Source organism: Rhinoderma darwinii, chromosome 4, assembly GCF_050947455.1.
Source record: "Rhinoderma darwinii isolate aRhiDar2 chromosome 4, aRhiDar2.hap1, whole genome shotgun sequence".
NCBI lineage: Eukaryota > Metazoa > Chordata > Amphibia > Anura > Rhinodermatidae > Rhinoderma > Rhinoderma darwinii.
The window spans coordinates 361637238-361664612 of record NC_134690.1 but is presented as its reverse complement, the minus strand read 5'-3'; the positions used below and the strand labels follow the sequence as shown (position 1 = coordinate 361664612).

At 41.2% G+C, this 27375-nt stretch overlaps 1 protein-coding gene across 2 annotated transcripts in view; it reads left to right on the top strand.

Annotated features, from left to right (window-relative positions):
• MCM8 (minichromosome maintenance 8 homologous recombination repair factor) overlaps window positions 1-24622 on the top strand; it is a 46357-nt gene extending 21735 nt beyond the window's left edge. For both annotated transcript variants that reach the window (XM_075863048.1, XM_075863049.1), the window contains exons 10-19: window positions 4679-4877; window positions 6635-6665; window positions 9450-9590; window positions 10091-10232; window positions 16270-16465; window positions 18408-18627; window positions 18754-18963; window positions 19904-19980; window positions 22691-22880; window positions 23834-24622. In XM_075863048.1, the coding sequence (XP_075719163.1) occupies window positions 4679-4877; window positions 6635-6665; window positions 9450-9590; window positions 10091-10232; window positions 16270-16465; window positions 18408-18627; window positions 18754-18963; window positions 19904-19980; window positions 22691-22880; window positions 23834-23926 (1499 nt within the window). In that variant the 3' untranslated portion in view covers window positions 23927-24622. The remainder of the gene's footprint in view (window positions 1-4678; window positions 4878-6634; window positions 6666-9449; window positions 9591-10090; window positions 10233-16269; window positions 16466-18407; window positions 18628-18753; window positions 18964-19903; window positions 19981-22690; window positions 22881-23833) is intronic.
• Window positions 24623-27375: the final 2753 nt, after the last annotated feature.

Sequence of the window (27375 nt, the reverse complement as noted above, 5' to 3'; positions counted from 1 at the left end):
AAAGGCATTGGAACGCAGCTTATTATGTCTATCATTTTAAGTCCATCAGAGCCACCTCTCTAGACCTACTTATTTTTCATCATGCATAATCCCCGTCTGGTGGTTGTGGTATGTTTTTTGTATGAGTATATCTTTTTACTGGGTATACGTTTTTCTCTTCAGTTGTGCACAGTTTGAAGTTTTGGCACATTTTTGCTTTTTCTATTTGTGCATTTGCCTATCTAGGTCCCACTCTGTACTCGATATCCACTATAAAGAATTGGCTAGGCTATTAATAGGGTATCTAGGGTACAGGTTGGAGTCGTCCCTTGAATAGGGGCGTTACTCCGACCAGGAAGGGTGACCCGATAGTGTATACCAGGGTCACTTGTTTTTCTTGTTCTCTCAACTCTATGAACAAAAGAAAAAACCTCTTCCCTCGCCCTTATTATTTTTATTCATCATTATTCAGAGGGATAATCATTTTCCCTTTTTTATCCCAATATGTTAAGTAAAGGTTACGTTTTACTGTGTCATTTTATTGAACAGCTGTTTTTTTTCTGTGATTTTTCTTTTTTGACTACATTATCACGGACTATACTTTTGGCCTGCCAAAGCCGCTATATTTGTTTGGTTCTGTGAGGATAAGGTGGCGTCTAGCAACCAGATGGTGAAGATCGGCAACAGCAAGTCGAAGGAGCCCCTGGGGCACAGCAGGAATCCAAAAAGATCAGGCAGACCTTGATAAATTCTTGAGAAAGAAGTCAGCCAACAGTGTGGCCTTCCAAAATTGGGCCAAACTACTGCCCTGAATCTAGACCGGAGATGTCTCGGAGGATGAGGGCAGCTTTGGCATTATCAGGAACGGAGTATGCACCTATTTCACGCTTTTTTTTAAAAAAATAACTATTTTGCAGGCGCTTAAGCCGGTCCTTAAAGACCTTTCGGAAATAAAGATAGACGTCCAACACATAGGCCACCGCATGGAGCACCATGGAGTTCTATTACTTTCTGTGACTACCTAAGTTGCAAGCTCCAACATCAGGAAACTCAATTGAACAGGGCTTTCAGCCTCTTGGGGGACTAAGAACAGAAGCTGTAGGAAAATATCCGCTTTAAAGGCCTACCCGAATCCTATGCTTTTCTCCGACCTGCTGGGCCCAGATATGGCCTCCTCTATTACTATTGAAAGAATCCACAGAGCTTTCACATTGATAGCATAAAAGGATTCGCAGGAGGCCCACTTATTTTTTTTAGGCTTTAATTAAATTTTAAATCCCCTGGTGGACTCTTCCTTGAAACCTTCTGCCTTGTCGTTTGCAGCATTGGGCAAGATCAAAAGGAAATTACAAGAATTAGACTTGGTGGATGTGTGGAGGCACTTCATTTATCATTGCAAGATTTTACTCTTTATCACACAGGTCGCGCCAGAGACTGGACTATATATTTATTCACGAGAACTTACTCTCAGGACTACGTGGATGTAACAGGTCTTATTACGATTTCCGATCATTCACCTGTCTGTACCGAATTATCCCTCAAGTCTGCCCATGAGAGAATGGACATGGCATTTAAATGCTACCCTCCTAGATTATACAGCTCATATTGATGACTTGTCACGACAAATACAGCTGTATTTTGAACAAAATGTTTCCTTAGAAATGTCAGCTACAACTGTTTGGGAAGCCCATAACACTTATACCTAATGGGTCAGTTTATCTCTCTTGGCTCCAAAGTTAAAAATAATAATAAAAGAAATAGGGAAATTAATTCTTTAATGACCAAAACTCTTCCATGGGGAACACAACAGGGGAGATAAATTGAAAGATTTCTGCAATCAAAAGATGGCTAAGAACCTCTTGTATCATAAACAAAAGATTTATGCTCATGGAGACAAAAGTGGGAAAATCATGTCAGCACTCATAAAAAAGCGTACGGAAAAGTCCTTTATTTCACAGATTAAAGAGCCTTGAGCCTCTACATCTACCTTCATATCAGCTATAGCTAAGGAATATACTACCTATTATTATGCTTCTATTTACAATCTGACACATCCCACATCTAGCGCGTCTGTTTCACAAAGAGACACGAAAATCACTGCGTTTCTCAAAGGAAGAGATAAAGGAAGAGAATCTCCTACAACCGGTGACTCTTCTAGAGCTTAAGAAGATACGTTTGTTATTCTCTCAGGGAAGGAGTCCAGGTCCTGACTGCTACGCAATAGCTTAATAACAGGAAATTTCAGGCTATTCTTTTGCCTCACCTTACTCATGCCTTGTTGTAGGGTACTGCAGTCTCTGAAGGGCTAAACACCTATCCATGCGAATTGGCAAGTTCCAAAATTAATCCATCCTGACCAAATGGGATTTGTGGGGGGGGAGACACAATGCTGTGAGACTGTTGAATGCCATTAGTTTTGCACATTCCTCTGGAAATACATTGGTCTTTCTTGACACCGATGCCAATAAAGCCTTTGATAGAGTTGCTTGGGACAATATATGCAAAACTTCCCGATGCAATTGTCTGGTTATATAGTAACTGCTACTCTAGGATTAACGTTAATCGGATCTTGTCCCCTCCTTTTTTCTTTCACCAAAGGAATGAGGCAGGGGTGCCCCCTCTTACCTACTCACTTTATCTTGACTTTAAGAGAAGGCCTACGGTTCGGGGCTAAAACCCACCTCGGAGCCGCTCTTAATGATTACAAATGCACAGCGTTATTTCCCGCAGGCATTGGAGATTTTCTCACAGTATGGGGAGCTCTCCAACTTCAAGATTAACTATAATAAATCTGAAATATTGATTTATTTCCTTATTCCTTCATGAGGTGACCGAGCTCGAACAGAGCTCACCCTTCTCATGGCGGAGAGATTCTATCCGATACTTAGGAATACAACTGCCTAGACATTTAGATGATCTCTACAAACTTAACTTTCAACCTTTGCTGCAAAAACTACACAAAAAGTGGGTTACCGCCACTCTGTTCTCTAATGGATGGGGTGCTAAAATTTGCTGCAGTTGTACATTCTGCCTGTACTCTTTTATGTTATTCTCATGATTCCGTTCCAGTTGCCGCACTCCTTTTTTTTGTCGGGGAGAACCAACTCTTCTCTGTTCTCTGGAGATAAAGGAGACCTCAATTGTCAGATAAATTGTCACAAAAGAATGCCAGGAGGTCTTGGACTTCCAAATGTAGAACTTTTTTATAGAGCCATCCACCTACAAAGATGGTTAGACTTTGTTTCGCTAGACAAGTTGGCATGGTACGTGGAACTGGAAACTATCCAACTGGGGGAAGCGCTGCATGGAACATTGTGGCTTCCTCTTCCGAAAGACATACGGTTGATTGCAAATCCGCTATTTAAGGGCACATTGCCAGTATGGAATTCATACAGAGCATCACCTGAAGCCCCCAAACTTCCTTCTGCCATAATGCCTGCTTTGTTGTTGCCTCATCTCGTGGAGACTTGTCTCAATCCGCAAACTGATATATATGCCCTGGTTGCACATGAATCCATAGCTGAGCAATTACATAATAATTATGTCCCAACTAAGGATGCAGTCCAGTCTCTGGTGCCACCTCATAATCTTAATTTTCTCCAACTATCTCATATTCAACATATTTGCTCTGAATTTTTTAAAAATCACAAATCTATTAGAAAACTTCATTGGTCCAAAAATGTACTATTGATCATGAGTTGTCTCTAGTTAATTCCCATTTGCTCCTGTGCAGGGCCGTTGTTACATAATACCTAATTTTTTGGTTTCTTGGGAGGCAGAGCTGGGCCGACAATTTACAGAAAGGGAAAGATCATGGATTCTAAACCATTCACATGGTTTTTCACGTTCCATCAAACTTCAGGAAAAGCACTATAAACTGCTCACATGGTGGTTTAAAACACCAGAGAAACTTACCCCTTGGAGTTGTCCAACTCCAAATTGTGATGGAGGTGTCAAACTAGTATAGGAAGTTTGTCTCACATATGGTGGCATTGCCCACTCATTAAATCTTATTGGAATAATATCGAATCTCGTATTAATAAGAATTGTGACACTAAGATTGAGTTGATTTTTGAGCTGATAGCTCTGGCTTTGCCCACTTTGGAATTGAGGCCACTAAAATTACAATTAGCTACACATTTAATAGCGGCAGCGAAATGTTTGATCCAACAATATTCACCCTCCAATAGGCAATGAATTGATAAGTCAATACACTAAGGAGATTGGAAGAAATGACTAGCTGGCAAGAGCACCACCGTCACAAGTTCTAACACACCTGGGATACTATCCTTAAATATAAAAACCAAGTTTAAATATAGGATAATATGGTCTCTCTCTATTGAGTTGGCCCTTACCTAGATTGGTAAGAAATTAATGCTCTCTTGCATAGCTTTTAGATACTGGACTCTTGAAAACGGTTACCGTACTTTACTTTAAAAAAAAAAAAAAAAAAACTGCATGGTGTGATTCCAGCCTAAGTCCCTGTTCACATTGGGGAATTTTTGCCGCGAATTCCGCCTCAAAATTCCACTTCGCATTCATTTCAATGGGAGTCGGACGCTTTTTTTTCCCCTGCTGATTTTTTTTCAGCTAGCGGACACAAGAAGCGTCCTGCCCGATTTTTATAAATCCATGTAAATTGAATATCATTGCAGCATTCAATTCTATACTTCTTCTTTCTCTTATTTCCCATATACAGGAGGGTTTAAAAATAAAAATAATAAATGTATGTTCCTGTTATACATTGAGGCAAATTCTGTCAGCAACAGCAAAGGCCACAAAAGTAAAGACACAGATGACAGCGTCAGCCATCGAGCTTCCATGGACTTCTCCTTAAAAGACCTTTATGCTATTCAGGAGATCCAGTCTCAGGAGAATCTCTTAAAATTAATCGTCAAGTAAGTACGTTTCTTCTAATATTTCTGCAGCCTTGTTCTGACATTAATGATTTATATGTTCATTAAAATGAATAGGTAGGATCTTGCTTTGCTAAGCAACATTCAGCTCTATTACATTTTCATCATCTGTCCTGACCGATAAGACTACTGCTTATTTAGATTTAGTCCAGATCTAGACCTACACAATTTGTTTAAGTCATTGGAGGCCATGTATGTACCAGTGAAAGGAATCTATGGCCTATGTCATTTTATTCTGATTCTTAACGGCTATGTACACCTTTTGAAAGGAATTATTTTTCTAATAAGTCCATGTTTTATGTGATTTGAAACCACTTTTAAATTCACTTTTATTTTAAAAAAAATGTGTAACTTTTTAAGATACGGCTTGCTTATATGTATCCTGTAAACATAGAATCTGTATCGTTCTGTCATAGCTGTCAGTCCAGCTGAGCTGACGCATTGGCTGAAAGCTGATTCTGCATGTCTTTGACACACTGGATCCAGCTAACAACTATCACATCTAACTTCATCTTAGATGTGATCATTATTTGCTGGATCCTGTGTGTCAAAGACATGAAGAACCAGCTTTCAGCCAAGCCGTCAGCTCAACTGACCTGACGGTGGTGGTTCTGACAGAATGATACAGATTCTATGTATACAGGATATATAGAAGCTGTATCTTAAAAAGTTACATATTTTTTGAAAATAATTAAATTCAAAGGTTGTTTCAAATAACATAAAACATTGATTTATTAAAAATAAAATCTTTTTCAAAGGTGTGTATAGCCTTTAAGTATGCAGTTTTAGTATGGGGAGATGATCAAGGAGATTTTCTATCTGTATTTTGTCCCTTTACTCCGTTCCTAGTCCGATACCTCTGTTTAATATACAGCTCGCTTACTTTTTATTGTTTACAATGTACACACACTCCACTTCTTCACACACCACAGGAGTAACATACAACCCTTGCAGATACTTAACCCCTTCCCGACATCCGCCGCATATATAAGGCGCACGCCGGGTGGGGGAGTATGGAGCGGGCTCACGGGCTGAGCCCGCTTCATAGAGCGAGTGTGTCGGCTGTGTGTTACAGCCGACACTTCCAGGCAATGAGTGGGATCCCGTCGCACGGTGAACGCCGTAAAAAATTAAAAACATCAGAATTGCTGTTTTTTCGTCACTTCATCTCCCACAAAAAATGAAATAAAAAGTGATCAAAATGAAAATAAACCAATATAAACTACAGCTCGCGCCGCAAAAAAACCCTCATACCGTTAAATCAACGGAAAAATAAAAAAGTTATGGCTCTCAGAATATGGCAACAAAACTAAAATGTTATTTTTAACAATCAGTTTTTTCCTTGTAAAAGTAGTAAAACATAAAGAAAACTATATAAATATACGGCAAAATTGATGCAAAAATACAAAAGTTATGGCTTTTGTAAAGTGTGGAGGAAAAAAAAATTGAAAATCCGAAAAATAGCTGCGGAGGGAAAGGGTTAAATATATAATTTTTTTTTACTTATAACATAGAAGTGACAAAGCAATATACATTACATCAATATACAATACATTAGATAGAGAACACAACCACACACAGCCGCCTAATCCTTTTTCGTAATTCTTTTCAACAATATTTCCTTTAGTTCCTTGTTAAAACGTTACCTTATGTGTAACACTTATAGTGATGTTAGCTAATAGAAGTCTTCAATTACATTTATTTTATTTGTCTCATTATCATCTTTATTTTTATTACAGCTCCCTTTGCCCTACAATATACGGACATGAGGTAAACTGATCTAAACAAATATCTATGTCAAATATCTTTAGATATATAGCTCTCTCCTGGGAGGACCCATGTCTTAAACAGATTTGGACAGATCGACGTTCTGGCATAATTGTATTGATAAAAACTAAACTAGTATTTTATGATGGTGTGCTGTTCCAGTGGTAGGAAATATGGCCATTGCTCTCTCCTGAGCAGACAGTCATTTTCCTGCGGAGACACTGGGAAGCAGCTGCCTTGGATCAAATATAACTAAAAGGCGCTTGACCACAAATCCGGAAACGCCGTGCCGAGTGCCTATTACACCATGTTCCAAATTATTATTCACATTGGATTTAAGTGTCATAAACATTTAATTATTAGTTTTTAAATTAAACTCATGGATGGTATTGTGTCTTAGGGCTCTTTGGATCATTGTAATCAATCTCAGACACCTGTGATAATTAGTTTTCCAGGTGTGCCCAATCAAAGGAAAACTACTTAAGAAGGACGTTCCACATTATTAAGCAGGCCACAGGTTTCAAACAATACGGGAAAGAAAAAGGATCTCTGCTGCCGAAAAGCGTGAAATAGTGCAATACCTTGGACAAGGTATGAAAACATTGGATATTTCAAGAAAACTTAAGCGTGATCATCGTACTGTGAAAAGATTTGTGGCTGATTCAGAGCACAGACGGGTTCGTTCAGATAAAGGCATAATGAGGAAGGTTTCTGCCAGACAAAATAATAGGATTAGGAGAGCAGCTGCTAAAATGCCATTGCAAAGCAGCAAACAGGTATTTGAAGCCGCTGGTGCCTCTGGAGTCCCGCGAACCTCAATGTGTAGGATCCTTCAGAGGTTTTCAAGTGTGCATAAAGCTATTATTTGGCCACCCCTAAACAATGCTCACAAGCAGAAATGGTTGCAGTGGGCTCAGAAATACATGAAGACTAATATTCAAACCGTGTTGTTTACTGATGAATGCCGTGCAACCCTGGATGGTCCAGATGGATGGAATAGTGGATGGTTGGTGAATGGCCACCATGTCCCAACAAGGCTGCGACGTCAGCAAGGAGGTGGCAGAGTCATGTTTTGGGCTGGAATCATGGGGAGAGAGATGGTAGGCCCCTTTAGGGTCCCTGACGGTGTGAAAATGACCTCTGCAAAGTACGTAGAGTTTATGACTGACCACTTTCTTCCGTGGTACAAAAAGAAGAACCGTGCCTTCCGTAGCAAAATTATCTTCATGCATGACAATGCACCATCTCATGCTGCAAAGAATACCTCTGTGTCATTGGCTGCTATGGGCATAAAAGGAGAGAAACTCATGGTGTGGCCCCTATGTTCCCCTGACCTCAACCCCATTGAGAACCTTTGGAGCATTCTCAAGCAAAATATCTATGAGGGTGGGAGGCAGTTCACATCAAAACAGAAGCTCTGGGAGGCTATTCTGACATCCTGCAAAGATATTCAAGCAGAAACTGTCCAAATACTCACAAATTCAATGGATGCAAGAATTGTGAAGGTGATATCAAAGAAGGGGTCCTATGTTAACATGTAACTTGGCCTGTTCAGTTTTTTTTGATTGAAAGAGCTTTTGATTTCTGTAAATATGACCTCCTGATGCTGCAAATTCAACAAATGACCATTTTACTTCTCTTTACAACCTTTAAAATGTTTTGATCTCTGTTGTGCATAATAATTTGAAACACTGCATTTTGAGTTTTTTACTTCCAAAAAAAAATCTGTTATCATTAGGAGATTTGTTCAATAAAATTCGCATTATACTCCAACAGTTGATGGCTTGAAGATTATACTGACTGTCATTTGCATCGACTATTTAGGAAAGTCAGCGAAAAATAACATTTGCATAATAATTTGGAACGCGGAGTAGTTAGTCTCTCTCCTGGGCAGGCAGCTTCTTCCTCTGCAGAGAAGCAAAAAGATACTGCATGCCCAGTAATGAGAAATATGGTCAAGACATATTGCTCTCCCACAGAAGAGAAAATCGAATAGAGAAGGGGACCTGCTAAAAGGTTCCTTTTTATCATGACCTATGGTTACCTAAAATAAGGATGTAATTTTTTTTTTATCCTGTTGATTATGTTATGAGTAATATAAGGCTGGGTTCACAACAGCGTTTGCCATTCCGTTGTTCTGCTCCGTCAAAAGAGCAGAAGTGAAAAACCAGTAGCGACTATTCCGTTGCACCACGGACACCACTGACGGAACAGATATGACTTGGTTCCATCAGCTTTCCGTTGTGTCCGTGGTCTTACTGGAAACTACTTGAGCCTCCAACGCAGAAGAGAACCGAGTCTTAGTCATTATAAGTAGTTATGGAATGTACTTTTGGTGGATTTTACCTAAACTCTTGAGTCACCATTATAAGATCCCATTAATCACATTTACAGATGTTTTAGATTACTAAATTCCAAACATTTCTGTATAATTGTACCTGGTTGCAGGGAATGCCTAAACACCAATACTAATGTAGTTACTATCACTTCATTGCTTAATACACAGTAAAGCTGGGCATATACGTGAATTCTTGTTTGTAGATCCTGAGGTCAGGAGAAATGGATCAGGCTGGTTAGATTTCAACATCTGCTTCTAGTGTTTTGCCAGAAATAAGTGGCGCCAGAGGTGCCTGACACTTGCTTATCTCCATTCCACGTGACCACAATGTAAATATTCTGCCGTACTGAACAGCCATGTTAATGATGGAACTTGAGTAGGATAGTCAAATGATTGCTTATACGATAACTGGTTTCTTAACTCTTAAAATAAACATTTCTCTTTTTTAGGTGGTAAAAGCTGGTCTGTTACTTGCCGTTTTTGGAGGTTGCCAAAGATACGTGGATGACAAAAATAGGATTCCGATTCGAGGAGATCCTCATATACTTGTAGTTGGAGATCCCGGATTAGGAAAAAGTCAAATGTTACAGGTATAGAAGGCCTTTCATGGATTTTGAGTATAGATGGTTGAGTAGACCATTATGAAAGCAATGATGACCTTTTAGACCATATTAGGCCATTAGACCTTATAGCAGGTAGATTCCGACATTCCTGCTGGTACAATATCCTCTTCCACAGGACTCCAGTCAAAAAAAGAAAAAATAGCTGATGTCCCACCTGCACTTTTCAGTATAGAAGATGTCAACACTGGTCTCCACAAGAGTATAGAGATCCAATGTGTTCCGCTCTGCCAGTCTGCTGCTATTTAGCCTCCGGAACTCATTAGGATGCTGCCTGGCGTAGGCCTGATTACAGGCTGCCTTGCTTTACGTGAAGTGATGTAATATCCGCTCATTTGGTAGGAATGACTAAAACGCTTGTAGGTCTGCATAGTGACGACCAGCGTTATATGTGTTTTCAGAGCGGTAAAATACATCACTGAAGGTAATCAAAGTATGATATATATGAAGAAAACATTGTGTCTTTGCAGGCTGTGTGTAATGTGGCACCCCGCGGCATTTATGTGTGTGGAAACACCACTACAACCTCTGGACTGACTGTAACGTTATCAAGAGACAGTGCTACAGGAGATTTCGGTTTGGAAGCTGGGGCTCTTGTATTGGGAGATCAAGGTATGAAGCTTACTCCATTATTTGAAGCAAATTAAACGTGTACCTCCCCATTTCAGATAAAATTTCACTCAGGCAGATCTTAGGTGCTTGGTGTGTACGCTGGAAGCATCGATACATGTCTATGGACAGGGCATAGATTTAAAGAGTGTCTTTTGGCTTATGCCTGTCCGGTATGCATTGGTATACAATTAGAAAAGAGCGTAATCTACTACACTTTCCAATACAAGAACATCACACAAAAAACACATATGTTGTTTTTTTGTTTTACAATAGGCAGACATGGCATACAGTTGCATCTGTCAGGGCTGTACGTCCACCATATTCATCAGCTGAGTATTTTCACGAAACTAATACTTTTCTCCCAAAAAAAATCTGTGTTCATTGTGAGCTCTTCATATGACAGAAAACGTATTAATCAGTATGACCATAAATTAAGGAGACCGCACAGTGAATACAAATATGAAGGCGGCAGAGCAGGAGCTTTGTGAAAATGTATAAAAGCGCTGCTATGACACTGGTGGCTCTGACAACTTTTTATAAATGATAGGACACAAAAGGTTAATAAGTGCCATACATGGCAGATTTACGACTGTAAATAAGACAGTTGCGTATGTCACCCAAAGAACAACCATTGTGCCAAAAAAACCTATACATATAAATAAATCATGTATTGAGTTTTACCAGCCCAGAAGGCACAAAAAGACTGTTTTGGCATCCATCCTGGTCCATTAGGGGCTATGGACACATTCAGTGTATATGCCTAGCAAACTGTAAATGGACCCATAAAGATAATCTGTCATGGGGGTGAACACTGCAATAATCAGGGGTCTGGGAGCTCCTGTCCCTACTGTGAATAAAAGGGGATGTCTGGAGCGTCTGCACCTTGTATGCCAATAATGGCTCTAATCCGCAGTCATATTCGCCACTCCTCTTGCACTCAGCAGCACTTAGTGCACTCACATACATTAGTCACTGGAATAGGGTATCCACTAATATTAATAAATTACTTTTATTGAGTATGGTTTAAAAATCAACAAAAATGCGGTCCCTAGTCCATGGGATATGCTCGTATTCACGATTACCCCAATGGTTGGTGTGTTTAGAAGTAGCGCGCTTAAAGAAAATGATTATTGAGCACCATTCAAGTCATTCCGTGCTTGCTCATTTTACACTAATTGTCTATATCCGATATTTATTTTAGTAGTTTTTTAACATACAGATGCTAGTGACAGAGACTGTAGTGTTTACACTGTTGTGTTAGTCATTTGGTTCAGCTCCTATATTCATCAGTCTTATACCCACATTAACCCTGCATTCAGGGAATCACAGCCTGGAAGATACAGTGAAGGAAATAAGTATTTGATCCCTTGCTGATTTTGTAAGTTTGCCCACTGTCAAAGACATGAACAGTCTAGAATTTTTAGGCTAGGTTAATTTTACCAGTGAGAGATTATATAAAAAAAAAAAAGAAAATCACATAGTCAAAATTATATATATTTATTTGCATTGTGCACAGAGAAATAAGTATTTGATCCCTTTGGCAAACAAGACTTAATATTTGGTGGCAAACCCCTTGTTGGCAAGCACAGCAGTCAGACTTTTTTTGTAGTTGATGATGAGGTTTGCACACGTTAGATGGAATTTTGGCCCACTCCTCTTTGCAGATCATCTGTAAATCATTAAGATTTCGAGGCTGTCGCTTGGCAACTCGGATCTTAAGCTCCCTCCATAAGTTTTCGATGGGATTAAGGTCTGGAGACTGGCTAGGCCACTCCATGACCTTAATGTGCTTCTTTTTGAGCCACTCCTTTGTTGCCTTGGCTGTATGTTTTTGGTCATTGTCGTGCTGGAAGACCCAGCCACGAGACATTTTTAATGTCCTGGTGGAGGGAAGGAGGTTGTCACTCAGGATTTGACGGTACATGGCTCCATCCATTCTCCCATTGATGCGGTGAAGTAGTCCTGTGCCCTTAGCAGAGAAACACCCCCAAAACATAATGTTTCCACCTCCATGCTTGACAGTGGGGACGGTGTTCTTTGGGTCATAGGCAGCATTTCTCTTCCTCCAAACACGGCGAGTTGAGTTAATGCCAAAGAGCTCAATTTTAGTCTCATCTGACCACAGCCCCTTCTCCCAATCACTCTCAGAATCATCCAGATGTTCATTTGCAAACTTCAGACGGGCCTGTACATGTGTCTTCTTGAGCAGGGGGACCTTGCGGGCACTGCAGGATTTTAATCCATTACGGCGTAATGTGTTACCAATGGTTTTCTTGGTGACTGTGGTCCCAGCTGCCTTGAGATCATTAACAAGTTCCCCCCATGTAGTTTTCGGCTGAGCTCTCACCTTCCTCAGGATCAAGGATACTCCACGAGGTGAGATTTTGCATGGAGCCCCAGATCGATGTCGATTGACAGTCATTTTGTGTGTCTTCCATTCTCTTACTATTGCACCAACAGTTGTCTCCTTCTCACCCAGCATCTTACTTATGGTTTTGTAGCCCATTCCAGCCTTGTGCAGGTCTATGATCTTGTCCCTGACATCCTTAGAAAGCTCTTTGGTCTTGCCCATGTTGTAGAGTCAGACTGATTAATTGAGTCTGTGGACAGGAGTCTTTTATACAGCTGACCATGTAAGACAGCTGTCTTTAATGCAGGCACCACGTTGATTTGGAGCGTGTAACTGGTCTGGAGGAGGCTGAACTCTTAATGGTTGGTAGGGGATCAAATACTTATTTCCCTGTGCACAATGCAAATAAATATATATAATTTTGACAATGTGATTTTCAGTTTTTTTTATATATAATCTATCTCTCACTGCTAAAATTAACCTAGCCTAAAAATTCTAGACTGTTCATGTCTTTGACAGTGGGCAAACTTACAAAATCAGCAAGGGATCAAATACTTATTTCCTTCACTGTATATATGTGTCATGGAAGGCTGTTGTATTAGAGTACTAACAGTTAGTCATTCAGTATAACTCCTATTTTCGTCCGTCCTACAACCACATTCACCCTGTTTTCAGGGATTGACAACATGGAGGACATACAAGTGGCATAAAAAGCTGCTGTATTGGAGTACTACAAGTTAGTCATTCAGTTTACCTCTTATTTCCAGCAGTCTCACAACCTCAATAACCCTGCATTCAGGGAGTCACAGCATAAAAGATATACAAATTCCTTCTATCTCTCCCAAACCGTCTAGTCTGAACTATCTTGGAAGTGCTCTGAAAAGAAAAGAGCATACTACCTAAGCTATCTGCTTCTAAGTTTATCCTGTCACTATAGTCAAGTTATCTTTAGCCTCTCCAACATGTTTCACCCTGCATTCAGGGATCTTCAGGGAGAGTCAGGAGAAACATAGTCATGTATACAGGTGCAGTGCAATGTCACTTACATGCACAAGCGCAGGGACTACAGTCAGATTTTCACGTTCCTCATTGACTGTTCCATCAATATTTGAAAATTCGGCATGTCTTTAAGGGCTCATTCAGACTAGCGTGTATCTTGTCTGTGTGACCGCCGTTAAAACAACGGCCGTCCCACAGACTTGTGTACTTCAATGGGGCCGCTCACACGATCCATTGTTTCAATGTGGCATGTGAAGGGTCCGTGAAAAAATAGGACATGTCCTATTTTCCTGCGTGTCACGCATCCCTCTAGTCCAGGGGTCGGGAACCTATGGCTCGCGAGCCAGATATGGCTCTTTTGATGGCCGTATCTGGCTCGCAGACAGGGCTCCTACCTGTCTATGGGAAGGATGCATGCACCGCGCTCCATCAGCCCGTGCACCGCGCTCCATCAGGCCGCGGTGCACGCTGATATTGGTAGTTCTTTGATGGCCTGATAAGCATTGGCGGCAGTGGTGAGCGGCAGGGAGCATGGACTACATTTCCCATAACTCCCTGCATAGCCGCGCCGTCTGCAAGCACGCACCTGCGTCCCCTAGTGAAGCGGCATCTGCCTCCTCCCTTGTGTCTCCCTTGGACGTTAACGGTAGGAAGTATTCTATTCGTCGTTGGTTAGCAACAGCATTAAAACGTTATTATGTTATAAAAAAAAAGAGTTCGGAGATTTGTTGTTCTTTAAAATTAAATACAAGTCAATGTGTGCACTTTATGTACAGTGAGACTATTTAATAAAGTTCAATTATTTATTACGCTGGGTGTGCCTGCTTGTATGTACCACTTTAAGTAGTAAATGCTTTAGTTCCCTATGGGTCTGAGCCTCTATTTTTTGTTCATTTTCTGTAAGACCAACACTTTTAAAAGGGCCACTGACAGATACAATTGCTCCAGCGGTCACTTAGTACACAAAGGAGTGTTCCTCTCTGCTGCACTAAGCCACCGCTGGACCTAAACAATAATTCGCTGTAAAATAATAAAATAGAATAGATAATTGACATAACTGACAATGCGTTGTGTGACATGTCCAACATTCCAGCTTCTTTCTTCTGCGAATGCCTCAAAGCTGGCATTCTCTCAACATCAGGTGGGAAGAATGCCAGCTTCCAGTCATGCGCAGGAAAAAGAAGAAGCCAGACTGCTCGACTGATGTCATGCATCGCAAGCTCACAATGTAAGTTATTTATTTAATTTTTTTACTGCTAATTACCATTGTTTCAGTCCAGTTGTGGCTTTATACAGCAGGGAGGAGCATTCCTTGCTGTACTAAGTGAACATTGGAGCGATTGATCTGTCAATGGCCCTTTAAACATATTGTACGGCTCTCGCGGAATTATATTTCAAAATATGTGGCGTTTACGGCTCTCTTAGCCAAAAAGGTTCCTGACCCCTGCTCTAGTCTATGGGGGATCCGTGACAACGGGTCCCGCACTAATGAACCTCAGACGTGAAAAACTGCAGTTTTTTCATGTTCGTGGTTAGCTCCGCTCATCTGAATGTAGCCTAATACTCAGAGCAAAGATACGAATATGTCCATACAGTCAGACATTATAATAGATACACTTGGTGGGATTAGAGGTGTTATATCCTTTATCTATGTTAACCTATTATCCACCTTTCATATCAAATATCCACTTGCCTTCAGGCAAAAATGGGAAGCGGAGTTTGGAGAGCTAACGGAGGAAAAATGGGCGATAATCTTGGCTAATGTAGCTAAGATTTTGCTAAGTGATGCGAAAAGACTGTCACAACTGAATGTTATCTATAGGGTGTATAGAACTCCTTAGTTTTTCGAGCAGGCCTGACTCTAAATGCCCATGTGTATCTGAAGGAGCTGATCTCATGCACGTGCTATGGAACTGTCCGATACTCCGTAATATTATACCTAATATATGTAGCATATCCGGTTATGATGTCTAGAGACCCCCTGGTATGGATTTTGGGCTATGTGGAAGACTTACAAACAGATGAACCAGTTAAACTGGCTATTGCACGTTTATTGTATGCAGCTAGACAGTGAGCGCTACATGTGCTGGCTACTGGAGAATCTGTGTACACATAGGGAATATATCGGGAGAGTGCACCTTCTTATCAGGATGGAAAAGGGGTTATATGCTAGACCTGGTAAGCTGCAAACATATGATAACATTTGGTCCCCATGGTTGGATGCCCCAGGCCTAGCTTCACAAATCTTACATAGAGACAGACTAATAATGGCTGACTAGTATCTATAGTAATATAGTATATAGGTGTGTATTATATGTCTATAACGTAACTAATGTACTGTTTCTCTTTATGGTTATTGCTTTGAATGAATATGTCTTATGTGCAGTGTTTTATATATGGTGGACTGCGATTTACGAACTTTCCCTTCATTGCATTACTTGGTGGTGTGGGGTATTGTTGGGGTTAATGGTGTTTTATGTATTGTGATTATAAATCAATAAAAAACAATCTGATTCAAAAACATTATATGGATCAACCAGATCATATTAAGAATTATAAATTTTGATTGAAAGAATCAAATGTCAATCTTCCAGCTTTGTATATGTCACATTTGGTATATATTGTATGTATATGTTCTGTAAAACTATCCTGCTTTCATTTAGTAATGTTTTTGTTTTTTACGTTCAGGTGTATGTGGAATAGATGAGTTTGATAAGATGGGTAACCAGCACCAGGCTTTATTGGAAGCCATGGAACAGCAGAGCATTAGCCTGGCCAAAGCCGGGATTGTCTGCAGTTTACCAGCCAGGACATCCATCATCGCTGCCGCTAACCCTGTGGGGGGACACTACAACAAAGGCAAGACTGTCTCTGAGAACCTCAAGTAAGTGATACGGTTATATTATTGGGAGTGGGACATTATCAGCAACCATTACTTTTTACCATACCTTTGTAATATATGTATGTTGAAAGCAGGCTCTGTATGTAAATAGGGGTGTGAGTCCAGGGGGCGCTACAGTGTGATAGCAAGTCTAAATTATTTATAAGCCAAAGCGGCTCCTCACCCCGTATGGATGATGGGTACTTACAACTCGGCTCTTATGAAGTCTCACAATGTTCAGAGGCTCGGAGGTCTGCAATTGAGTGGTGAGTCTCTGACCATAGGAGACATGCACAGATTCATCCAATGTCCATAATTCACTAGTGGCCAGAGAAAGACAGTGGTTTATTCATGTGCTGCACTCCTACTGAGGCTATTTACATACATAGGGGCAGATTTACTAATGTGAATGCGACTAGTCGCAAAAGGTGGTGCATTTCTGGCACATAATGTCACATCAAGTTGTAGACCTATTTATGAAGCATATGTGCCAAAAAGAACAGATGTTTGTGCCACATTGGACACTTTTAAAAAGTATCTAGAAAAGGGGCATGCCTTAGCGAAAAGGGGGTGTGGGTTAAAAGGCACCAAACCTCCTAAAGTAAGCCAACCAAGAGGTGGTATAAGGAAGAGAAAAGTATCTAAGGGCCTGTTCACATCAACGTTGGCTTTCCATTCCGGGGTTCCGTCTGAGATTTCCGTCAGGTAAACCCCGCAACGGAAAGTCAAACTGATACCACAGCTTCTGTTTCAGTCACCATTGATATCAATGGTGACAGAAACATTGCTAATGGTTTCAGTTCGTCACCGTTCCGGCAGGTTTCTGTTTTTCCAACAGAATCAATAGCGCAGTCGACTCCGCTATTGATTCCGTCGGAAAAACGGAAACCTGACGGAACAGTGACAAACCGAAACCATTAGCAATGTTTCCGTCACCATTGATATCATTGAAACTTTCTGCGTGGGCCACTGTGCTAAATTTGGCGCTTCTTCTGACTGCCTAGTCTAAGTTTACACTGTCTTCACTTTAGACCGGATTAGTAAATCTGCCTCATTGTGCATTATCCAAACCTGTATTACTTTAAACTTCTGCTTCATGGGAATACTTGGGAACCTTCTTGCAAAGTAAGTGTAAATTAAATGGAACACTTGGGTATTTAAGAAGATGCAAAGTCAAAAGACAGAATTGTTCAAAGCAACAGCCCAGTGCTAAAAACAGAATGTGACAGAACAAGCTAATAAATGCAGTGAGAAATGTACGGGTCTTCTATAAAGTCTAAGTATTCTGGTATTCTTCATCATTGTCTGCAAACGAAAACACAAGAGTGACATCTACAGGTCATATAATGCTACGACAGGCTTGTAAAATATATCGTTTATCTACAGTATGTGTTGTATAATGAGTGGAGATTACTCAGGTGGACTAAAACCAAGAACGTCCGCAATTATGTGATGATTGTCTTTCTGTACATAAACTCTTAGCATGCAATTGTTATATAACTATAGGCAGGTCATATTTAGAATCATGTCCCCAACATTTTTCTTGCTATGTACTGGATTGTACACTGTGTAAAGTAGAAAACAGGGTTCAAACGGAGTCCCGCTTATCCCGGGACATAGTAATTTCTCTCTAGCATATTGCAGGTCCACTCTTCAGAAAGGAGAGGCTTCATTGGAAACATCTGCCTGTCAATGTATCTGCCTGTATGATGCTTGTAATGTCTCTCAATGCAGAGGGGTTCCTGTTTTTGATCAGACACTCATTTTAGGGGTGTTCTATGCCAGAAATCTCCCCTTGCATGTCTCTGAAGTGACTGTCACAGAGAGGCCAACCAGTTCTGCTTATAGTGGAAAGATATGTTATTGCAGAAAATGTATATCGTACCATAAGATGACAATAGTTTCAAACTACAATTACTATGGTGGTATTTGTTCCAACAAATAGAATGGGAAGTGCTTTATTGTCACGGTTTGACTTGGTGTTCATCCTGCTTGATACCCCTAATGAAGACCACGATCATCTACTGTCGGAGCACGTCATGGCCATGAGGTCTGGGACAAAGGAGGTCATACGCAGCGCTAATGTAACACGTGCAGACACACAGGAGTCCAATATCTCTGTCCTCGAGGTGACATCTGACAGGCCATTAAGAGAGAGATTAAAGGTATTGTTTATTTCTAAATATTAAGTGATTTGCAAGAATCCATTATAATTCATACAGTACATTTTGACCTGATATACAAGTTCTACTTCTAGTGTAAGAAGTTATAGCTTCTTTGGTTTATTGTAGGTTCGACCTGGAGAACATATTGATGCGATTCCACACCAGCTGCTAAGAAAATACATAGGTTATGCTCGACAGTATGTGCGGCCAAAACTGTCCCTGGATGCAGGTCATGTCCTCCAGAACTTCTACCTGGAGCTCAGGAAACAGAACCAGGGCATAGACAGCACTCCTATAACTACCAGACAACTGGAATCTTTAATACGTTTAACTGAGGTACAGAAACACAATATAAATCAGATGTCTGGATTCAACCAGCAAAATAATCTGCTTACTAAATCCAAATATTATTCATGAATGACATATATGATGTGCTGGTACAAGAATAAACCCACTTCTAGCCAGGGCGGTTTTCCCTTACTCACGTGTGAAGTGAATTTTTAGTGACAACCACTGGGCGTGATCTTGTTCTCAGAGCAGTGGTTGTCACTTTTTTTAGCCACCTGCAATGGCGGAGGATTTCATACAACAGTCTATTAGTTTGAGTAGCTGATTTTATCTCTGAAGAGACTGATCTTTTCATATTAGGACATGATTGATACACGAACAAAATAAGCTTGTGGATTGGAAAGAACCCTCTGAACGCCCCCTTACATCCCTCTCATTGAGCACACGCTAATTCTGCTCATCCCTTTTGGTTGGATTTGACTGATAGACAGACAGACAGATAAATAGATAGATTATATCACTAAGAAATGTTCATCTTTTTCTAATTTATATGTCACCTATGTTCTCCTCTGTGTGGCTCTGAGGAATTGCATGAAAAAGTTGGTCCGCACATCCAAGCAAAATGAAAAATGTGCAGGTGCGCGTGCGCTGTGACTGCATACATTACATGTAAAAAGAAAAAGAGATTCTAACAGCACTCTGCAAACGCTAAGAATACGTAATGCACTGTAGCTAGATAAATTTATATTACTACTACGTTTACTTACAAATTTGAGTCATTGCGGTCATATGTGAATCAATTGAGTGGTACCTAGATAGAAAAAAAGTGTCAGAATGATTCCAAACTGGTACATGCGCACACACATAGGCACGCGTATTTAGATATTGCAAATAGTCAATACCTGGATTTTTGTTCCTTACACAAGGAGAAAACTAACTACCGTAATATCATTTCATTATAAAGTTGACAGTACTCTATTTTACCCAGGCCCGTGCAAGATCAGAACTGAGGGAGGAGGCCACCAGAGAAGATGCGGAAGACGTTATTCAAATAATGAAGTACAGGTAACTCATTTCAGAGCTCCAAGTTATGCATAGTTTGTTTACACAAGTCAACAATTTAGTTAGGAGTTTTTTATTTTCCTATTTTTACAACATTGATCCGGGTCTGTGATCTGGTAGTTTTCATAAACTTTCAGCAGGAACGTGGGACTGCAGTGCTCAGTAATGTGCTTAGACCTTGTCACTATCGGATGGAGGTAATTCAGAATCTCCGATACATAGCTAAGATAGAGGCAGAGAATCCAAGTTATTGAAATCTTAGACTGGGCAAAAAGGGATTTGGATGCATTACACAGGTCCTTATTTCTAAGTACAGTGGTCCCTCAACATACAACGTTAATTGGTTCCAGGACGCCCATTGTATGTTGAAACCATAACACTATGGAAAACTGGTAATTAGTTTCTGAAGCCCCCAAAATGTCCATCTGAAACTATATAACAAGTGTATTGAAGACAAATAAGCAGAAAAAAAACAAATACCACAGTGCCCACTGTAGATAGTGCCAGTACCTAAAAGTGCCAATTCCCAAATATATAGTGCCACAGTGCCCATGTAAACATGACGCTATGGCCGGGGACTCCGCTCCAAGAGGATCTCCTGACGTTGCTCTCCATATATGGATAGTGACGCCGGGGGCTCCTCCAGGAGTGGAATCCCCGGCCAGAGCGTCGGCAACGTTCTGGCTTGGGATTCTGCTCCTGGAGAGAGCCTCAATGGCGCTATCTTCAGGGGAGGGGGGGTGTAGGGCTATCCACAGGGTGGGGTGTGTGTGGCGCTATCTAGTTAAGTACAGTAATGACGCTGATTGTCCGTAATAACCCCTGCAAGCGCTGATTGGTAACACCCAAACAGCGCTAGTCCTGCCTATACTGTATAAGGCACAAACTGATTGGCTGGATGTTCCAGCCAATTGCGTGCGGCGCTGCCCGATCATGGCGCCGCTTTCTTGCCTGGCCGCTGTTGATAACCAACGCATAATAACCTGAGGCTGCATTCAACCTACGATGACCCCTTAGAGACCATCGTATGTTGAATCCATTGCAAGTTGTTGCAAATGTAAGTCGGGGGACCACTGTATTGGTTAGGATTCCAAGAGCTGTTTCTATGGAAAAACTGCACATAGAATCCATTTTATACATACGGTTTTCCCCTGTGTTGTCAAGGGGGAAAAATACCACATAAACATAATGCACAGGGATACACAGACTACATATAGAAACTCTGCCGTGTGAGCCCATATACCAAAGCTGGTGCGATCGTTCATAACAACCGTTCCTCTCTCCAGTGGGCTGTTTGTTTATAAATGGGGTTTTTCACACTACTATTTTTTTAAATAAATCTGAGTGTCCGATCCGAGAAACTCAGTGATTGTCCTATTCTGGTCAATTTTTCCAGACTAGACCATTTAAGTCTATTGGAGAGGGGAAAAAAACAAACAGATTGCATACGGAAGCCCATCCGTGTGCGCTGCATTTTTAAAGGATCTGTTGCCAAGCAACAGAAAGTGTAACCAGGAAGTCTCTTCCAGACCAGTGTGGTACAGAGGCCTGCATCATCTGGAGCCACTGAGTCACTTGCCACATAATGCCACGTTTTATTGATGCTGAAAGTCTCTTAACACTGGCGCAAGATAGGCCAGAGTTGTGGGACTCAAGCCCAGGCCAACAGAACACTCTCCACAGGTCAGCAGCAAAAAAAATAGCCCAAAACTGATCCAAAAAAGCAGTTTAGTCAGACAAAGTTCTCTATATGCTGTAAAGCAATAGAAAATGGCGTCTGTGCAATGATGTGACCTTCCTTGTGTGTTTTCAGAGGGTTAGGACTAAAATTGTGACAAAATGGGACTCCTACCATTTTTATTTTTATTTTACTAAAAAAAACGGATGTCATCCGGACGAGAGAAAAAAACGGACACATGGATGCAAATCTGATTCAACACTGAGCTGAGAAATGGTCCATTGCACCAGCTTTTTCCAGATGCAAAATCAGACACGATCTTGTAAATGAGAATAAGACTGGGAGAAATGTAAAAAAAAGAAACCGACTGGGCTTGCGCAAAATGACAGATGATCGGCCGATCATGCCATAAACTTGTATTTTCAGCTGACCACGGGCGAAAAAAATGCGACCCGATTGGTCAAATTTTTGTTCGACAATAGTCATATCATTTTCAAACGATGATCGGCCGACAATTATCTTATGTGTACGGCCATATAAGCTGCTACTTAGGAGACCTTTTCTATATGGATCTCGCTTGTGTGCATGAGCCTTTGAAGGGGTTGTCTCATAATATACACTGGTGGCATATCACTAGGGTATGCCAGTAATGTCTGATTGGCAGAGTCCGGCTGCTGTGACCCCTATTGAATGTTAGAACGAAGAGGAAGCACCTCTCTTTATGGGCAGCCGCATGCTCAACATTAACTATTATAGACTAACCTAGAACATTATGGACTCTAACCCAAATATTCGCCACCCAAGATCATTTACTCAATGTACCGTCCAGGCCGGGGAATTTTTGTTGCCAGTTTAAAATGGTTTGCATGATGTTCCACGTTCCCTGGAAGAAAATGTGCACAATGACACATGGAGGAAAGCTGGGCAGATGTTGATTTTTCGTTGCTGATTTTCGTCCCTATCCCTTAACTTTGGAGCTTGTAGAAACATTGATATTTGGGGGATCTGAATACCAATGCTTTTTATCCCTTGTAGTTTACTTGGAACATATTCCGATGAGTTTGGTAAACTGGATTTTAACAGATCTCAGCATGGCTCAGGGATGAGCAATCGATCACTAGCAAAGAAGTTTGTTTCCGCTCTTAACAGGATTGCAGAAAGAACCTACAATAATCTATTTGAGTATCAACAACTCCGGCAGATTGCAAGGGAGATGCAGATACAGGTAGTGTGACACATTCATCCTCGGGAAGGGAAGGGGATGTCTCGCTATATAATTAGACAGGCTGGCCCTTCAGGAGTCTGGAAGAGGTGGGTGACAATACTTCTGGAAGCTGCAATAGAAACCCTAATGGGGGGATTTGCCTTATATTTACATTATTATTTAAAGGAAAACTCCACTTTTGCACAACCTATTTTAAAACCTTTCCGTTTAAATCTACATAAAATGTTGAATATGTTTGCAAATACTTTGATTTACTTGTCTTGTATTGATTTTTAATTGTATTTGTATTCTCTGGACGGTCAGAAAGCTCAATTCAAATGGTGTAACTAGAACCCCCTTGGCCTCAATGCTAAATCTGTAAGAGGGCCCCCGATTATCACGTGCCATGTATAATACTGGTGTCCTCTATGTGTGAGAGAGGCCATTGGGCCCCCTATTACACCAGGGCCCGGGTTCGATTGCAACCTCTGCACCCCCTATAGTTACACCCCTTGCTAAATACACAAATCTGCTGGATCCCGTTATTATAGAGCAGCGCATGGTGAAGTAACAAAAGAACAGGCATGTGAAATTCCAACATGCCCAATTCTTATTCTTTCCCCCAATGGCATATGTCGTGTGACAGTTGGGCTGACCCCATCTACATTGGATTGTGGGAAGGTTTGGCTGACATTAATCCTATGTATATGGCCAGTTTACAGCATGAATGTTTTTGGAAGGTAAATATTTACCAGAATCCAGGGAAGAACCAGAATTTTTATTTTCACTTTGAGTGTGAGTGGAGGAGAAAAAAAAAGTAACCGCTCAAAATCACTACAAGATAAGCAAAGGAAAGTATTTACTAATTTAATGTAGATTTTAACTTGTTCAAAAAATGGGTTCTCTCTCACATATAGGTGGTAATGGTGAAGTCACTATATATTTTTTACATCGTCTGCTTTGTATATTCTCAGGTTTCTGACTTTGAAAGTTTTGTGGGCTCACTGAACGACCAGGGATACCTTCTAAAGAAAGGACCCAAAGTTTATCAGCTCCAGACGATGTAAGACATAAATGTTTGCTACACGGCTGCTGCCTGGAACGACTCCCTGCTGCTTAGTACAATGTGATGCTTCTAAATGGACTTGTAAATCTAAAGCTGAATGTATTTATTTCTATATGTTCCATTATTATGCAGTTGTTTAGAATTTGAAACTGGGAAACACAAAATACTGTAGACGTTAGGAGCGCAGCGATATAAGGCCCCGTTCCCACTTGCATTGGAGGCTACGTTAGGGGCCTCTGTCGCAGAATCGGCTGAAAATACGGAAACCACAGAACATGCTGCCCTATTGTGTCCTGTAAAACCACGTACAAATGGATGGAAACCCAACAAAACTTTCTAAAGTCAATGGGTTTCAATGGGCGCCGGTGGTGTCCATCGTGCAACTTAACCTGCGCTTCCCGTTTTACCATTGTTCTGCTCCTCTGATGGAGCAGAACAACAGAAAGCCGAACGCAGGTGTGAACCCAGCCTAAGAACTTCTTAAAAAACAAAAGGCGTATCTGTTTTGAAAGGTGATATCTCTTGGTTAGACAACCCCTATAACTGCCTGGTTACTCATTTTCTATGTAAGATATGTATATTGTACAGAATAGATGCGGTCAGAAATTAAATATCCAGTGTCCTTGTGTATATTTTACTCTGTATATGGCATTGAAACAATATATTCTTGCATTAAAGTGGTACATTTATTTTACAATGGTTCTCCCCATCAATACATCCTCAATGGGCTGTCAAGGCATTTCCTTCTCTATTTTCACATGTAGAAGTGTTCACCCTGTCACCTGCTCACACTCTGAATTACCATTTCATGAAGCTCCCGGCGCACAGTTCTTGTGCTGATGTCACTTCCAGGAGTAATCAAAAATAGATATTGGGATGCACTCCTCAATCAATTGGCGTGGTGCTAGTAAGGTAGGGACGAGAATCCCACAATATTGGAAATATATAACCCCAGCACACACAGAGGTACGCAAAAGATCCAGATGCAAACAAATTTAAGTTTTATTGCAACAAAAGATGGTAAAGTTGGGGTGGAAAGCGACTTGGTAAAGACGTTTCGGCCGAACCTCGGCCTTTGTCACGGTCGCTGTAAGACGATATCACTGGTATGGGTTGTCCGCCGGATATTCCAGGAGTAGTTTGGAGCTCTGCAGTGACTGAAACAAGAGGATCGGTGATTCTTACACAACACCGTTCAGCGCTTAGCGGGCCCTGCTCTGTGAGTTTGGTCTGACGCTTCGTAGATGAGCTGTTGTTACTTCTAGACGCTTCTCCTTCAGATTAATAGTAATTAGGATAAGGCCAGATATGGCAGATATTCCCCCCCCCCCCCCCCCGCTGATTTCACAATAATGCCGCAAAATCTGAATGTTCCATGCAGATTTTGACACTGATTTGCTGCAGATTTCACCCTATGCATTGTAAAGGGTAAAATCCGCTGTCAAAATTCACAACAGAATTACCTCATCCACATGTATTGTACTGCACTACGGCACAGAATCGACACCACAACTCCGAACTTGACCAGGGCAAAAAGCTGACTTGTGGCAAAATCTTATGACAGTGCTACGTTTAGACCAGGATTATACACACAGTTTTTGACAGATTTTGAGCGAAACACAGGAGTGGACACAAGAAGATGCATCAGTCGTTTTTTCATATCTTCCTTTTAGGGCCTGTTCACATCACCGTTGCCCTTCCGGTGAGGGGTTCCGTCTGAGGTTTCCGTCGGGTTAACCCCTCAACAGAAAGGCAAACGAAAACCTCAGCTTCCGTTTCCCTCACCATTGATATCAATGGTGACGAAAACCTACCTAATGGTGTCCACCTGTCACCGTTGTGACTTGATTCCGTCAAAACAACAGAACCCTGTCGCAACGGTCACAGACGGAATTCAACAGCTAGGTTTCCATCACCATTGAGTTCAATGGTGAGGGAAACGGAAGCTGAGGTTTCCGTTTGCATTTCCACTGAGGGGTTAACCTGATGGAAACCTCCGCCGGAACCCCTCAGTGGAAAGCGACGGTGATGTGAACAAAGCCTTAGATCCTGACTTTGGCTAAAAAAAATAACAGGTCAAAACAGTCTCTTATCCTGCTGGCCTAAAAGTCACTGAGCTCTTTAGTACGACCTGTACTACAAGCAATGCTTGTCTTTATAGTTTGCATTAATGTTTGCTTGATTTTATGTAGCGGTTTGCAATGTATGTGGCCAAAACATGTGAACACAATAATTAGAAGGGGATGTCCACATGCTTTTGGCCATATAGTGTAAGTTTCCCCACAGACTAGCAGATCAGTAGATGTCCCAGCCGTGGGACACCGTGTGATTAGCTTTGAAAAATATCAACGCTCCTGGCCCAGACGGGTTCACTAATGACTACTTTAAAATATTTAGTAAAATGTTACCACCTCACCTATGTGACTCCTTCAATCTGTCTATTTCATCCGGGTCTTTTCCAAGTGAAATGCTACAGGCCGCCATGAAAACATTACCTTAACCTGGGAAAGACCCAACGCAAATCACAAACTACCGAGCAATTTCATTATTAAAATATACACTAATATTATGGCCTATAGACTATTAGATATTCTTCCCAAATGAATTAGTCCGGACCAGATTGGTTTTTACTATCGACAGGCCTCAGATTGTACCCGTCGATTCATAGATTTAATTTCATGGGTCGAATTAAAACGAGCATCTTTTCTGCTCCTATCCCTGGACGCAGAGAAGGCGTTTGACAGGGCACCTTGGGGTTATGCATTTAAGACACATGAGAAATTTGGTCGCATGTGACTGCACTGTTAGGCCTTGTTCACACAGTGCAGATTTTGCTTGTATTATTTAAGCCAGAACCAGGAATGAAACCTAAACTGAAGAAATATATAAAGGAAGACCTTAAAGTGTCTCCTCTAGTATGTGTTTACCGGAATCTGGAACGCAGAGTTTTTGGGGCTCGAGTTCCAGTGATTATGTGAAGATATGTACATGTAGACCAGGGGCAAACATGGGTTTTTTAAAGGGGGGTGCCCATACCTCCCAACCGTCCTGGATTCCGGGTGCTATCCTGGGTGGGGGTTGGGATGTCCCGGTTTGAACTTTATCTTCATAAAAGTCAAAGAATTTCAGCCTTCAACTAGATTTTTTATTTCCAGAACTGCTCAGAGGGACATTTTCAGGCACTAGGAACCCACCCCTCGTGTGCCCCTGTAGACATAGGTAGAAGGCCTTATTCGCACGAACGTATAATACGTCCGTGCTACACGCGTGGAAATCACGCACGTCGCACGGACCTATGTTAGTGGATAGGGCCGTTCAGAGTGTCAGTGATTTTCACGCATGTGCGCTGCGTAAAACTCCCGACATGTCCTATATTTGCCCGTGTTTCGCGCAGGACGCACCCATTGAAGTCAATGGGTGCGTGCAAATCGCGCTCGGCACACGGAAGCA